Source organism: Pteronotus mesoamericanus, unplaced genomic scaffold, assembly GCF_021234165.1.
Source record: "Pteronotus mesoamericanus isolate MK-2021 breed Mesoamerican mustached bat unplaced genomic scaffold, CSHL_Meso_final scaffold_371, whole genome shotgun sequence".
NCBI lineage: Eukaryota > Metazoa > Chordata > Mammalia > Chiroptera > Mormoopidae > Pteronotus > Pteronotus mesoamericanus.
Window position 1 is genome coordinate 857,206 of NW_026555314.1, and position 13,653 is coordinate 870,858.

The window sequence follows — 13,653 nt, forward strand, 5'->3', positions numbered from 1 at the left end:
AAAGTCGCATTCAATGGCCTCTCAGAGACCCCAAACCAATCACTCATATTCCTGTCCCAGCCCACGATGCAGCATTAGGAACGGGCCCTCCCCTGGGGCGGGCAGAAGGCTGATGCTGAAGTGCAGACAGGCAGGCTCCCTCGTGTTCCCCCACTGCTGCCTACATGTGCAGGACACTTGCTGTGCTGCCTGGCGCGCTCTGGCTGGGGCCCCAGCAGCCAGTCAGCTCTCTGATGTCTGCAGGGCCGCTCTCCAGCTTGGAATGGAGTCCAAGACCTCGGTCAGAACTCCTGCTAATGTACCTCCACCATGTGGGCCTGGGGCGGGGCAGAGCAGCTGTCAGTCAGAGGCCGGAGACTCTACCCAAAGGGCCGGCTCTGGCTCCGTCAGCTCCCTGTAGGAGCTTGGGGGGGGGGAGGCGGAGGCAGGTCTGAAGATGCCGGAAGATGCAGGATTTCCAAACACTTCCTGTTTCAGGAGAATTCTTATCAAATGAAATACTAGAAGGACCCAGTAAGGAGCAGATGAGCTTCTGGTTGAAGCAGAAGGTGCAGGGAGGGCTGGAGTCCCCTCTATTCCCTCCTGTGGCGCACCCCCCACTTCCTCACTTGACATTCCCCATCCCTGCCCTCCTCCTCCCCAAGGGCTTACACCCTCCACGCCCTGCCTCTTCACGAATCTCAGTCCATCTGAGCTCTGGGGCCTACCCACCTCCGGCGTTGCCCACTTAGGCCTTGCACAAGTGTCAGGGGGGAATGCAGGCCCCCAAAAGCAGAAAACTGGATTCCAGCCCCAGCTAAAACTGGCACGGCAAGCTAAGGACTTGGGCTCCCACGTGATCGTTCTGAGGTGAGAATTCATGAAGCTGGGCCAGAGGCTGCCATTACTTTGCAGTAAGAATAACGTTTATTGAGAATGGCTCATTACAAACAAAATATATGTATAAAATCTCTGCAATGCAAAAGATCCTTTTTGTCCCCATGTGGCTGGAGTGAACAAAGCCAACTGTCTGCTGTGGCTTTGGGGCTGTGCTGGACCCTCAGCTTGTAGACAGGGGTCATGGGTGCCGTGTTCTGTAGGCAGAAGTTCCTAAAGGGACTTTTTTCCTGCCCCATTTTCATGATTTTTTCATTACACAATATAGCGTGGTTTGCATCCTGCCTCCACGACCCTCTCCAATGAAGGTGGCAGCCTCTCAGGGGCAGGCAGCTTTCTTGTCAGTCTTCCAGTTGACCCCTAATTCGTGGCTCGCCCTGAGAAGCCATCCTCCAAGCCCAGCGACGGAGGGTTTTTAAACAGTGCATGATAGACTGAGGTGCTGTGACCACTCTCCATGGAGTCTGCTCCCCACAGCAGCGCACGCACCATGCCTCGCCTTCAGCCATCCTGAAGGCTTCTCTTCCTGCTTTCCTTATCTATCCTCACCACCACTTTACCCAGACCCCTCCTGAGTTTGCCCAAACCCCACATGTATCACATGTGATATTCCTGGGCATGGCGCCAGAACTCCCGGGATCCTGGGCCACACAGCATTAAGGCAACAGAGATGGGAGATTGGTGCGAAGGCAACGCTAGCCTCACACCCAGGGTGGCTGCCCAGCTACAGCGCCTCCCTCTTGGTCAAGGCTGCATCTGGTGTTGAGCAATACAGCTGGGCGGTCTGATGGCCTTCGCAGGCAGAGCCCGCCTCTGCCCCTCAGAGCTGCCATGAAGGGGAGGGGGACAGCTGGCAGGTGGGGGCACATACTGAGCATAGTTTGCAGCCAGGGAAGGGGCAGCAGCTGCCACCACGTGATGTCTTGGGCACTGGAAGACCAAGACGAGGGGTGCAGGAGTAGAGGGGCTGTTGGGACACCTCTGCTCCTTTGCCAGAGGCAGCCCCTGAGAGGTGGGTGTGTGTCCCCATTCCCTTTGGGAATGACCCACTTCTTATTTTTCAGGTGCAGACCTGGGTTCAAGGCCCAGCTCCACCAGTCAGTCGCCTGGGCCAACTCCCCCCAACTGGGCTGGATTCTGTCTGTAAGGTGAGGGGCCCCGGCCCTCAGTCCGCCAGCTGGGAATCCTCTTCTCTTTGCGACAACTTGAACTGGCTTTTATTTGCCCCGTGAAAAGAGGTGTCAGTGGTTCCAAAGTACCTGCTGTCTCACTATTATCTTGAGGGTGATTCTCACCTCCCAAGTGAAAACTTAAATCTCAAAAACCCACCCCCACAAAAAAAAAGAGAGAAAGAAAGAAGGCAACAGTTCCGGTCCATGCTCCATGTCATGCTGTGTGGCCCTGGACGGGCACCACCCTTCTCTATCAGGACAGAAGAGACCCACCTTTCTGTGCACCGGTCCCAGCAGAACACCAGGGTGGGCGGGAAGCCACAGGCCGCCCCACTGTTGCTTGAGGAGCACAGGCCCTGGCACCCCAGCACCCAGCCCTGCAAGACTGAGAGCTCCCTGTACTCAGATGGGCCCCTCTGTTGGGACTCAGGCCAGAATCAGGAGCCTCCTGGTTGCAGGACCTTCGGGGCCCAGCAGCCGTCCCTGGCCCTCTGGGTCAGGCTTTCTCGAGCACAAGCAGCTCTGTGGGCCGCCGGGAACCAGGCTCCTGCCCACACACGCTCTACGGAGCCGGAGTACCTGGAGGGCTGGGGGCCTCGGAGTCCTTTCTGCCTCCGGTCCAGCCCTCCTCGAGGGCCAGGGCCTTGTGACCTGCTGCAAGAACTTGGGGGCCTGCAGCACTCCTAGGGAGACGGGGAGGAGCCCGCAGCGAGGCCAGGGTCTGCTACAGTCTCCAAACACACAGGCGCCGTCCTGACAAGTAACATCTCTCGTCAGGCTCGGTCCCCAGATTGGTGGGGAGACGGGCTCAGGCAGTAAGGGAACTCTGGGGCTGGACGGCCCCCTGGACACAGCTGGAGTCAGGCTGAGCGCCCCGGGGTTAGCCCTGCTCAGCAGCTCTGGGGATGTTTCCAGCAACCTGCAGTGTGTGGGCAAGTGGCACAACGCCACTCACTACTGGCAGGTGAGCCGGGTGCGCTGCGGCCTGCCAGAGTTCCCTGGGGTTCTGCCACACGGGCCGAGGCCGGAGCTCCCATCCGAGCCCCAGCTGCCCTGGGCCTGGGGCAGGGCCTCCTGAGCAGGCCAGGCTGGGGCAGGGGCACACCAGGCTCCCGCTGTCAGCTATCCAAGTAGACAAAGAGGATGTCCTCGTCTGTGCCGTAGCTGGTCCGGGCCTCCTCGAAGTTACTGATGCTGGTGCTGCACATCCCTGCTGAGGGCAGAGCAGGGTCAGTGGGCGGGGGAAGAACACCTGCCTCACTGGCGCCCAGGGAAGCTGGGGGAGGTCTGACATGTCCCACCTACCTCGCCACCCCTTGCCACACACGTCTCCCACCCCGGGAAGCCCTCCGTGCCTGCACTGGCCTTTATGAGCTTGTTCCTGCCCCCTCCCCAGTTTAGCAGATGAAGAAAGTCAGGCCCGTAGAGGGGAAGGAACATGCCTGGGACATAGAGGGGAGGCCACATGGGGTAAGTCTGTGAGAGTCAGGACAGTGCTTCCCTGTCCCCAGGGCAGTGGGGAGCCGTGCGGGTCTACAGGGGGAGCTGGGGCCAGGCAGACTTCCTGATGAGCGTGCTGCCCGTCCTATGGGGGCCGAGGTAGGGGAGCGGGGAGGAAACTGCAGTGTCTACAGCATGAGACGGTGCAGCGGGGTCCCGGACGGGGGTGTGCAGCTGGCAGTGTGGGAGGGAGCAATGGCCAGGCCTGGGAATGACGGGTGTGGAGGAAGCCAGCACAGCCGGAGGATTGTGGCTGGTTTGCTGCATGGCCAGGGGGGTGGCACAGATGACAGGGGTCTAGGGGGAGCAGGGGACTTGGGGAGAAGGCACCGAGGGCGGGCTGGGCCCCACCAGGGTGAGTGGGAAGGAGTGGGGGTCTGGGCGTACAGAACTGTGAGTGCAGCTGCCCTGCCCACTGTCCGCACCCACCACACTCACGGTCGGCGTACGCTGGGTTGTTGTAGAAGATGGAGCCGGTGGCCCGGTTGTAGCCACGTAGCACGATGAAGTGGCCCTGGTAGTCGGGGGTGCGGCAGAAGCAGCGGTGGCCACGGGGGGCAAAGCAGCAGTACTTGGCGGGGCTAGAGCAGAGGTCGCAGTGCAGCACCCCCGAGTTCACCAACACAATGGCCACGTGGCCCTGTGCCAGGTGTGCCTGGATGTCCTGCACGCTCACCGTGCTGTGGGCGGGAGGAGCGTCAGCCAGTGCCCCTGGGCCCGCTCCCCATCTCTCAGGCGGACCCCTGCTTGGACCCGTCCTGCCCTGTGTCACACAGCCTGGGGACAAGGCTGGTCTTCCCTCTGCCCTGAGTTCCTTGCAAGTGGGAATGTCCTGCCTCGTTACTGCGGCCCAGGCTCAGTCCGAGGCCCAGCACAGACCAGCGGAGGGGGGCTCTGCGTGAGCTCAAGAACAGGCTGGCCCCATCAGGCCCTTCACAGGGTGGCAGAAGGTCAGGTCCAGACGAACCCCCGCCAAGGGCTAGTGGAGCAGCATGTGGGACCTCGCCTCCTAGACTGGTGAGTTATTTTAGTCAAGTGCCTCCATTGGTCTTTTACCCTAAATCATCTGTAGTTTACGTTAGAAACTGTCAGTCCAATTCCCCAAATTTGAGCCAAGCATGGCTTTGCCAGTGTCAAAACCAATGCTTCTCTGCATGGCTATTTTTCTTTTTTTCTTTTTTCCTAAGGTTCCTTTGGTGGCAGGAGGGGCTGTCCAGGAGGGGCTGGTCAGCAGCTCTACCGGGGGAACCCCCAGGCCAGCAGCGCCAGCTGCCTCATGTGGTGCCCCCCACAAGGCAGCAAGTCCAAACAGGAACCCAGAAGGGGAGAAGAGGCCGGGGGCTCCCTGGCCTTTACTGGCCCTCCTTCCTTAGTGCTCTCCCCAGGAGTGGAGCCTGGCCCAACCCCAGCCCATGGCCAAGTCAAGTGGCAGTTTGGTTTGTTGTCTCAGCCTGGAGAGCATGTCATTTTTGCCATTTGGTCTTTGAAACAAAACACCTGGCTGAATTCCCAATGGCGTGTAGAAGAGTGGGATTTTGGCTATGAGAAAAAAGCAGGGGCTGGGCTAGAAGGAAAGGCAGCAGGCTGCGTGACGGAACAGCGTGGCAGTGCCAGGTCAGCCCACAGCACGGCCAAGTTGCTGGGGGGAGGGGGCTGTGGGCGGCTCACACCACTTTTCCCATCCTCAGTTTCCCCACCTGAATGCGGACAGCACCAACTTCCCACTCAACGAGACAGCACCTGTCAAGTGCTGCTAAACAAGTTTCCTGCCTTTTCTGCCAACATAGGCTCATGTGGCCTAAGGATGCATGGAGACTTTTCCCATTTTCCAAATCACCTATAGTGCGGCTACATCATGTTAATAATGAAAACAGAAATCTGGAAAGAACAGGGAGACCTGAGAAGAGTGGTCTAGGAGAGCCCGGCTGTGACCTGAGCCACCAGGCCTGAGCACAGTGCCCACCGCAAGCCCGAGGAAGAAAGTCACCCACATCTAGGCAAGTTACTCCCAGGGTCTGCCTAAATCCTGCCCCTATGGAGAGGTGAGAAGGGAAGACCCATGTGAGGTCACAGAGGTCGTGGGCAGGTCTGGGAGCCGGGCCTCCCTAGACGGCCTACCCACTGGGCAGTCCCCATCACCTCCGTGACCGTGCCATCATGTTCCTCAGGCCGTGACCCCTTCATTTGGGTTACTGTGTTCTGACCCCTGCCACCCAGAACTGGCTGGAGTCTGTCTGGCTCGCCTGTACCTCCAGCCCCTGCTCGGGATTCACCCCAGCCCAGAGGTTCTTATTCAGTAGATCATAAAGCCCTATGGGTCCCCTTTTCATGGATGAAAACCCAAGGCTCAGGGGGATGTCAGTGCCCACAGCCGCCCGGGCAGGAAGCCCCAGCTCTGCCTGCCTCCCAAGGCCCTGGTCTTTCGCATACACCATCCTGATACCTCCCCCACTGCAAGTCTACGGGTGAGCAAGTACACAGGGAATGGAGGTGGGGGGCTCACCATTTCTCCACCAGCACCTTGCAGGCCTTGGCTTGTGCAAACAGCTGGTTCACCCGAGTCTCCTCCGTGTCAAAGTGCTTCCTGTAGAAGGACTGAAGAGAACAGGGCAGGCTGGAAGGGCCGCCCACCCTGGCCGCCCTCACCCCACTTGGACAAAGAACACATTAAAGAGTCAGATGGCAGGACCGTGGAGGAGCCTGGCCTGCTGGGGGAGATGGCACATGAGGCACGTGGGCAGAGAGCTTTCTGTCCTGAGCCAACAGGGAGGGTGGCCTGCCAGAGTGCACGGGACCCCACAGAGGCACGAAGAGGGTGCTCAGCAGAGGGGTGGGCAGCCAGGCTTAGATCAGCTCCCTGAGGAAGGTCAGCCAGTGTCGGGCTTGTGCTCCCTGTGGGCATGAGCAGGACTCTGAGTAAATGAGCAAAAGCGAACGCTCAGCCACCACTCGGCTTAGCTAAGGGAGGTGCATGGAGACTTTGTTTGCGACAGGGATTTTAAGGGGACCACAGCCCCCATGGCAGTGTCAGAAGTGACCATGTTCTTGGGCCCCTTCCTCTGCCTTGCAGCCACAGTGACCAAACCAGACGCGAGGGCCTTCTTCCCTGGCCTGGAAGGTTCAGGGGAGAGTGACGTTGACGGCCCTGGCCGCCATGCAACACGCCTCTTGATGAAATAGCCAGCAGAGTCCCCGCTCTGCCAAGTTTTAGGGCTTGGGCTGAGATCTGCCTCAGGGGCGGGCCACGCTGGCTCTAGCTGTGCCAGGAGGGCAGCGCACTGGTGTGTCAACCGGCCTATGTCGGCATTCTTTCTCAAAAGGAAAAGAAAAAGATGACATTTGGGGTTTTATTCCAGAATACCAATTACCCAGCTTGGAGCTGGCTATTCCCACAAGAAGGAAGAAAACGGGCGAATGATGGCTGGATGAGATCAGAGCGCTGCGCTCTGAGGCCCCGGGCCCTGCCTTGTGCAGACGGACAGCAGGGAAGGACACGGGAAGGCGGCCCGAGATGCTCCTCTGCAAGCGCTGTGGAAGGCAAGTGGCGGGGGGCTCTGGGGCGAGGATGCTGGGAGGAACTCGGCTTGCTGCTCGGATCCCTTGGGTAGGGGGGACGGCAAGATCGCCTGGACTGACTGGCTCCGAGACCTGCCCGCAGCATGTCTGCCGCTGTTCCCTGGTCTCTGCCCACCTGGGTGCCCACTCAAGTGGCCAGGCCTTGACCGCACTCTCTTCCAGCTACCAAACCTGGTGACGGTCTGGTGGCTGGCCGCTCACCTGGTTTTTGTAGCCCTTATCAACACCCAGGGTCTGGGTACAGAAGCGGTGCCTCACACCAAAGTGGCGCATCAGGTAGGCCAGGTCAATGGTCCAGATGCTCCTGGTCAGCCGCAGCTCCTGCAGGGCACTTTCAAACTCCCCGTCGTCCAGCTGGCCCAGGTACCTGTGCGCAGACAGGCCACTGAGGTTGGTTTGCCCTTGAAGGGAAGCTGGTTTGGATCACGTTCCACCTGCGGATCCATTAGCCATTGGCAGAGCTCCCATTCCACAGAAGGTTCTGTCCTTTGTCATGAAACCTTACGTGCTGCCCCCATGCTATCTGGGCACAATCTGGAGCTATCTGGGCGCCGTGCTGTCCCCGGAGTTGAGGGCCTAGATTCTGCTTCTCACATCTCTTGCGGGCTGTGTGACTTTGGGCAAGTCACTGCCCTCTCCGGCCTCACTAGCTTCATCTCTAAGATGAGGTGCTCGGACCACATCAGTAGTTTTCTATGTTTTAGGCAGAGAGTTCTTTTGTTGAACCCTATCTTGCCTGGCATTCCAGGACGTACAATGGTTAAGAGAGAAGCTGCTCCGAGCAGCAGCCACCTGAAAACACCTCCTTGGTGATGGCTACGGTCCTCCAGGCTCTGAGGGTCAAAGTTCCAGGGGTGTTCACACAGTCTCAGCTCAGTGGTTGGCTCCCCAGTGACCCAGTCTCCCAGGAGCCTGAGTCGGGAAGGTGGGAGGCCCTGTGTCCCAGCCATGGGGGTCACTCTGTGGGACAGGCCTGGGCACCAAAAACTTCCTGGCCATTCCCAGGGTCCCAGGCACTCCAAGAGGGGACCCCAGGAAGGCCCGGTCCTACCCTTTTTGCTTTTGCGCCTCAGTAGAAGCTGGGTCTCCCACATGCTCCAATCAAGGACGGCCACGTGGATGATGAATCCCACCCAGGTCTCTCCCCATGTCTCCCCGCAGCCATCGAGAGCCCGTGCTGTCGATGGCGAGGGCCTCGCCCCGCGTCCACTCACCGCAGCACCATCCTGGAGCAGGCCAGGCCGCAGTCCCAGTGGTAGAGCTGCTGGATGATGGGCACGGGCAGCTGCACAAAGTCCCCTGCGTGGAAACACAGGGAGGCCACGGGCGCTTGGCACAGTGCCCACCATGGGAACCGCTGTCATTGGCTCCTGTCCACACCCCGCAGGGGCTGTTCAGGGGCCGGCCCATAGCCTTTCTTGCCTCCAAATCCATTCTCCTCACAACAGCAGCAGTCTCCCCAAAACACCAGTCAGAACAGGTCAGCCCTGTACAGAATCCTCAGGAGGGTTGGTCCCCACATCTCTTGGGACAATGCCTCTATGGCTGCCACCCCAGCACCCTCTGCCTCCTTGCCTCCACTTGTCCTCACCAGGCCACCCTCCAGGCAGAATCTTCACCTGCCATATGGTTCCTTGTGCCCGTCAACTTTGCACACGTGCTCTCTCTGCCTGGACTCTCCTGGCCTCCTAGGTTCCTGAGCTAACGCCTTCCTTTGAATCTGTAAATCTGTGTGTGGAACACTACCCTGGGCAACCTCTCAATATGTCCTTGCCAAGCAGTGATGTGGGGCAGAAAGGGCCTGACCTAGGCGTTCCTGCCCGGGCTCGGCCACTGGCTGGCTGTGAATTGAGAAACTGACTTCCTCTTGTTGGACTGAGCCTGGCCATCTCTAAAGTGGGGGACTTTGGTCTGATTTGGTCATTTAATCAACAAATATTTCCCAAGGGCCTAGCGAGTGCCGGGCATGTTTACTACAGATAAAGTGGTTACTGAGTGGCCCCTGTCCTGGTACACAGCAAAAACAAGCAAGCGTAAGAGAAAAATGGGGGCGGTCAAGGAGAATGGTGGGGGCATGACCGAGACAGCAGGGAGTCAGGAAGCACAAGGCAAAGAGAGGCCGGCACGCGTTGCGGCCCTGAGGGGGGCGCAAGCTGGCACCAGCCTGCAGAACTCCCCCATTCTGGCGTCCCGTACACTTGGACAAAGTTCAGAGTCTAACGAGCCAGGAGGGACCTCCCTTCAGCAGTCACCACCACTCATGGCTCATTCACAACACCCGTCCCTCACATGAAAACCCAGCCCACGTTGTTTCCTCATCTCAGGGGTCTCTCTCGAGCCCAAGACCAGCCTGCGCACAGCTGCCGCAGGAACTGCTGCCATGCCGGCCCTGGCTCCCATGGCAGGCGCCACTCGGGAGGGTCACTCGTTAGCCCTGGAGTCTGTCCTGGCCTCCTGATCCGATGGCCTTATCTGGGCAGTCCCTTGCCTGGAGTGGGTTTCAAGCTCCTACTCTGGGTCTAAACCCTCCCCAGCACAGATGCCACCACTGGTGGGGCCTTCCCTGAGCCCGGGCTGGCCATGTTCTATCCTTTATCTCGAGTCCCACCACGTCCGAATTCATGCTTTGCCTCCCAGAGGGCACCCTTGCATGGAGTGTATGTGTGCTCTTCTGCGCTGCTGTACATTCCCAGGAGGCAGGGCCATGTGGCTGTTCCCTTGCTGCATGGCACTGGTCTCTCTCCCCGCACTCTGCCTCTCCCAGGGCGTGCAGCAGCATGGAAGGCAGGATGGCATGGGCAACTACAGGCCGCCTGCTGGCTGAGTCACCTCGAGGCACGGGACCTCTCTGTGCCCGCTTCCTCTTCTATGAAATGGACCATCACAGATGCCAGCCTGCAAAGTGCTGTGAGCGTTCAGGGCAGGAATGTGTGTACAGCCCCTTTTCAGTGTTGATGTGAACCCTGCCTTCCATCCAGCTTGGTGGGACCTGGGACATTGAGCCCAGGATGGGCTGAGGCTTTGTTTTCTCCTTTCCCCAACTCCAGGTACCTTTGGCCCTTCATTGAAGGCCTTCGCACATTCTCCTCTTTCTACTGCCACGGATTCAGTCCTGAGGGCCTAGTCCTGCCTGACTCCTGCCTGTCCTCTGCCCTAAATTCCTCCCCCAGATCCTCTTCCATCTCTGTATACAGAAGCCAGAGGGATCCCATCCATAGCTTCCCATTGCTCTTAGAGTTCTCAACCATTACCACGGTCTATAGGGCCCTGTCCAACCTGAGTCCCACCCCCTGTTCATGTTACCCTGGAAACCCATCAAGCTTCATTCCACCCCAGGGCCTTTGCACATGCAGCCCTCTCTGTCTGAAACTCTCCTTCCCTTGCTGTTCTCAAGACTGCCCCTTACTGTCATTCAAGTCCCATCTCGAAGTCCCTTCCTCTGATTATGCGTTTAGGGGAAGAAAGCACTTCAGAGCATCCTGTTTGTTTCCCTTCCTAGTATGTAGCAAAAGTAATAAAATAACATAAAATAATAATAATAATAATAATGCTACTCTGTCTCCCCAACAGAATGTAAGCTTCCTGAGGGCAGAGAATTTGCTAAACTTGTTCACTGTTACTCCCGGTGCCTGAGGTCTGATGCTTAGTAGCAACTCAATAATTAAGATTTGTTGGAAGAAATGAACTTATTAAGCACCCATTGTGTGCTAGGCCCTGGGTACGGTACAGTGACTAAGACCCAGGCCCTGCCCTCTGAGAATGCATATTCTAGATAATTCCCCCCCAATTGGGCTGAGTGGAGGGAGAGCTCTGTACAAGGTGTTGTCCCCTCATGGTGCACGCCTCCTTTGTCAAGAACCCCTCCCTGTGGCCATAAACTGTCTTTTTGTTTTTCTTTACACAGGCTGCTTACTCCCCAGACTTTGCTCTTGTATGTCCCTTAGTCTGGAATGCTGTCTCTCATCTCTAAATGTCCAAATGCTCTGGCCCGCTTCCCTCTCTGAGCCCCTCAATATGCAGTATTTGAGATGGTCTGCCTTCCCCACTGGACAGAGGGAGAATTCCTCACTGGCAGGTGGGGACAAGGTGGCACTTACCTCCTTCTAACCCTCAGCCCAGAGCAGGCACTCAGACATGCGTGGTGAATGAAAGGCATTTTTCTCCAAAGGCCTTATCCCTGCAGATGCCCCAGGCCTGCCTGTCACTGCAATGCCCAGCACCCCCGCCGCCGGACTTCCAGGCCACAGCCCTCTGTGCATGGCTCCCTCCTTACTCTGTGGGCTGGGCTCTGGTATCAACTAGCTGTACCATCTGTGGCTGGACTTTGAGTCTGTCCGTGCTTTCCCCTATACCCAGCTGTAAATGTGGCACAGGACAGCTGCTCTGAACGCTGCTGTCCCCTCTCTTCTTGCCCTGATCCTTGCAGTCCCCAAAGTGATACACATCCCCAGTCTTGGCACCAGGGGGTCAGCCCCTAGGGACCAAGAGAGACTCGTGCAGGGGATGATAAGGGTAGGCGAGGCCTTCCAAGCCCAAAGCTGCTGCTAGATGTTGATGCCTGGAGCAGAGGGACTGTCCCACCTGAGAGCTAGGGCCTGCCTAGAAGGCCTTGGCTGGCTTCAGTTGGTAGCTGTCACCAAGGAAGGAAGGCAGCTCACTGGCCCTGAATACTTAACGTCTCTCAGGCTCAGTCAGCTCATCTGTAAAAGTGAAAATAACAATGGTAACCTACATCACCGCATTGTTAGGCGGATTAATGAGGCACTGCATGTGCACAACTTAGCACATTGCCTGCTCAGAGAAAGCTCCCTAGGAAGGTGAGCCATTACCCCACTGAGGTTCAGGAAAAGCAAGGGCTTGGTCCAAGATCCCAGGGTTGGGGGAGTAGGATGCAAATCCCAGGACAGCATCAGGCCCAACTCCTTGCTGCAAACACCAAGGGTGTGACACTAAGGTCACACTGATGCTTTAGTGCCAGAGTCCCACATGCTCTTGACCTCTCCCATTAGTTGGCACCTCACTTCAGAGTTTTCTAGTACTAGCACTTTCTTATCGACCCTGTGCCTTAAGTAGAGCAGAGGTCATTACTTCTCCCTTTCCCCTCTTAGAATCATGACACTGAATGTGTCTTGGTTTCTGCACCAAAGGAATTCAGTCCACCTTGGAGCAGAAGAAACTAGAGGGTGAAGAACTGTACAAGACGAAACGCTCAGTCCGAGAGGCCAAAGGAAGGGCCCTGCCATTGCTCTGTGCTCTCAGCAGTTCCCTGTGCTTCTAGGCCTCAGTTCCTTCAGGGGTCAATATTTCCTAAGGCGGCGCCAGCAGGACGTCTCGCTGCTGAGAAACGTGGCGTCCCTGCCTCAGAACGCGGGACCCTCCCACCATGACCTCTATTAGAGCTGACTGCGGTCCCAGCCCTGGGAGTATCAGGAATACCCAATAGACCGAGGCTGGGAGTTGGGAGGCCAAGGCGGCTGTGTTCACCTGGCCAGGTTTCGCTCGAAGCTCTACAGCTCCTCCGGAGGCGGCGGTCGGCCCAAGGTCGCGCGGCCAGACCGTGCCCCGCGCTAGGGCGGGATCCCCCACGTTCCCCGGGGTCAGGGTTGGGCCCTGAGGGAGGCACTAACCGGGCTCGAGCGGTGGCCCCGCTGCCTCCGCCTCCGTCCTCATGACCCGGGCGGCGCGGGGCGCCCATGGCCCCGGCCTGGCGCCGGCTGCAGCTTCGGCTTCAGCGGGGGCGGGAACGGGGATGGTACGTGTCGTGTTCCTCCGCCGCCACTTCCACCGCCACCTCGGTGGGGAAAAGGGGAGGTGTCTAATGGACCGCCCAAGCCCCGCCCCAAGCCCCGCCCCAGCCCTTCCAGGCCTCCGATCCCGGGACCCCGCCCCTTTCTTAAGCCATGCCCCTTCCCGGGGCCTCCTAAGAGCCCCCTCCTTTCGCCTTCCCTGGACTCCTCCAGGCTCCAGGTCTAAGCCCTCTCCAGTTACTCGCAGTCAAGGCTTCGGGTGACCCCACCTCTTCCCCAATCTTCGCACAGATTCGCGGTTTCTTCTCCACCTCCGTTCTCTGGAAGCCCCGCCCCTCTCCCCGAATCCCGCCCTGAAGCCCTGGCGTTCCGCGAGCCTTGGCTCCCCAGAGGCTTTTCCCTTCGCTGCTCAGCTTCTGCTCGGCCCCGCCTACTTGTCAGTCTCAGGTCCAAGCCCTTCTCCTGTCTCAGGCACCTCGAGACTCCAGAAGACTTAACCCTTTTCCGAATCCCTTCAGGGACGACCCCCTTCCCTCACTCTATACCTCCCTATCCGTACGGTGAAATAGCTCGCCTCGCTCAGGACTCCCCTTACCTGGCGGTGCTGGGTTCCGAAGGTTAAATCGTGAGGGAAGGTTCTAGCTTTCGGCCTCGCCGCCTGCCACCCGCGATCCGAGGGCCCAGGCCTCGGATCTCTGCCTTCTGCTCTAGCCCGTCCCTGATGTGGGGTGCTTGCAAGCGCGATCTCCCCTCTCCACTTGCCGGCCTGGGGGTCGGTATTT

The 13,653-nt window shown here is 58.5% G+C and overlaps 1 protein-coding gene across 6 annotated transcripts; it reads right to left on the minus strand.

The window, feature by feature from the left end:
• Positions 1–939: 939 nt before the first annotated feature.
• Positions 940–13,629, minus strand: GUCD1 (guanylyl cyclase domain containing 1). Of its 6 annotated transcripts, none has more exons than XM_054592837.1 (7): positions 13,467–13,629; positions 12,752–12,915; positions 8,339–8,423; positions 7,326–7,491; positions 6,052–6,143; positions 3,987–4,228; positions 940–3,261 (listed from the first exon to the last, which is right to left on the minus strand). In XM_054592837.1, the coding sequence occupies exons 2-7, from the start codon at positions 12,792–12,794 to the stop codon at positions 3,167–3,169; spliced, it is 723 nt and encodes a 240-aa protein (XP_054448812.1). In that variant the 5' UTR covers positions 12,795–12,915; positions 13,467–13,629; the 3' UTR covers positions 940–3,166. The 6 variants fall into 6 exon arrangements, with proteins under 6 accessions (XP_054448812.1, XP_054448811.1, XP_054448810.1 ...); XM_054592836.1 differs by having other exon boundaries at positions 940–3,258; positions 3,978–4,228; XM_054592835.1 differs by having other exon boundaries at positions 3,978–4,228.
• Between the last annotated feature and the right edge of the window lie 24 nt (positions 13,630–13,653).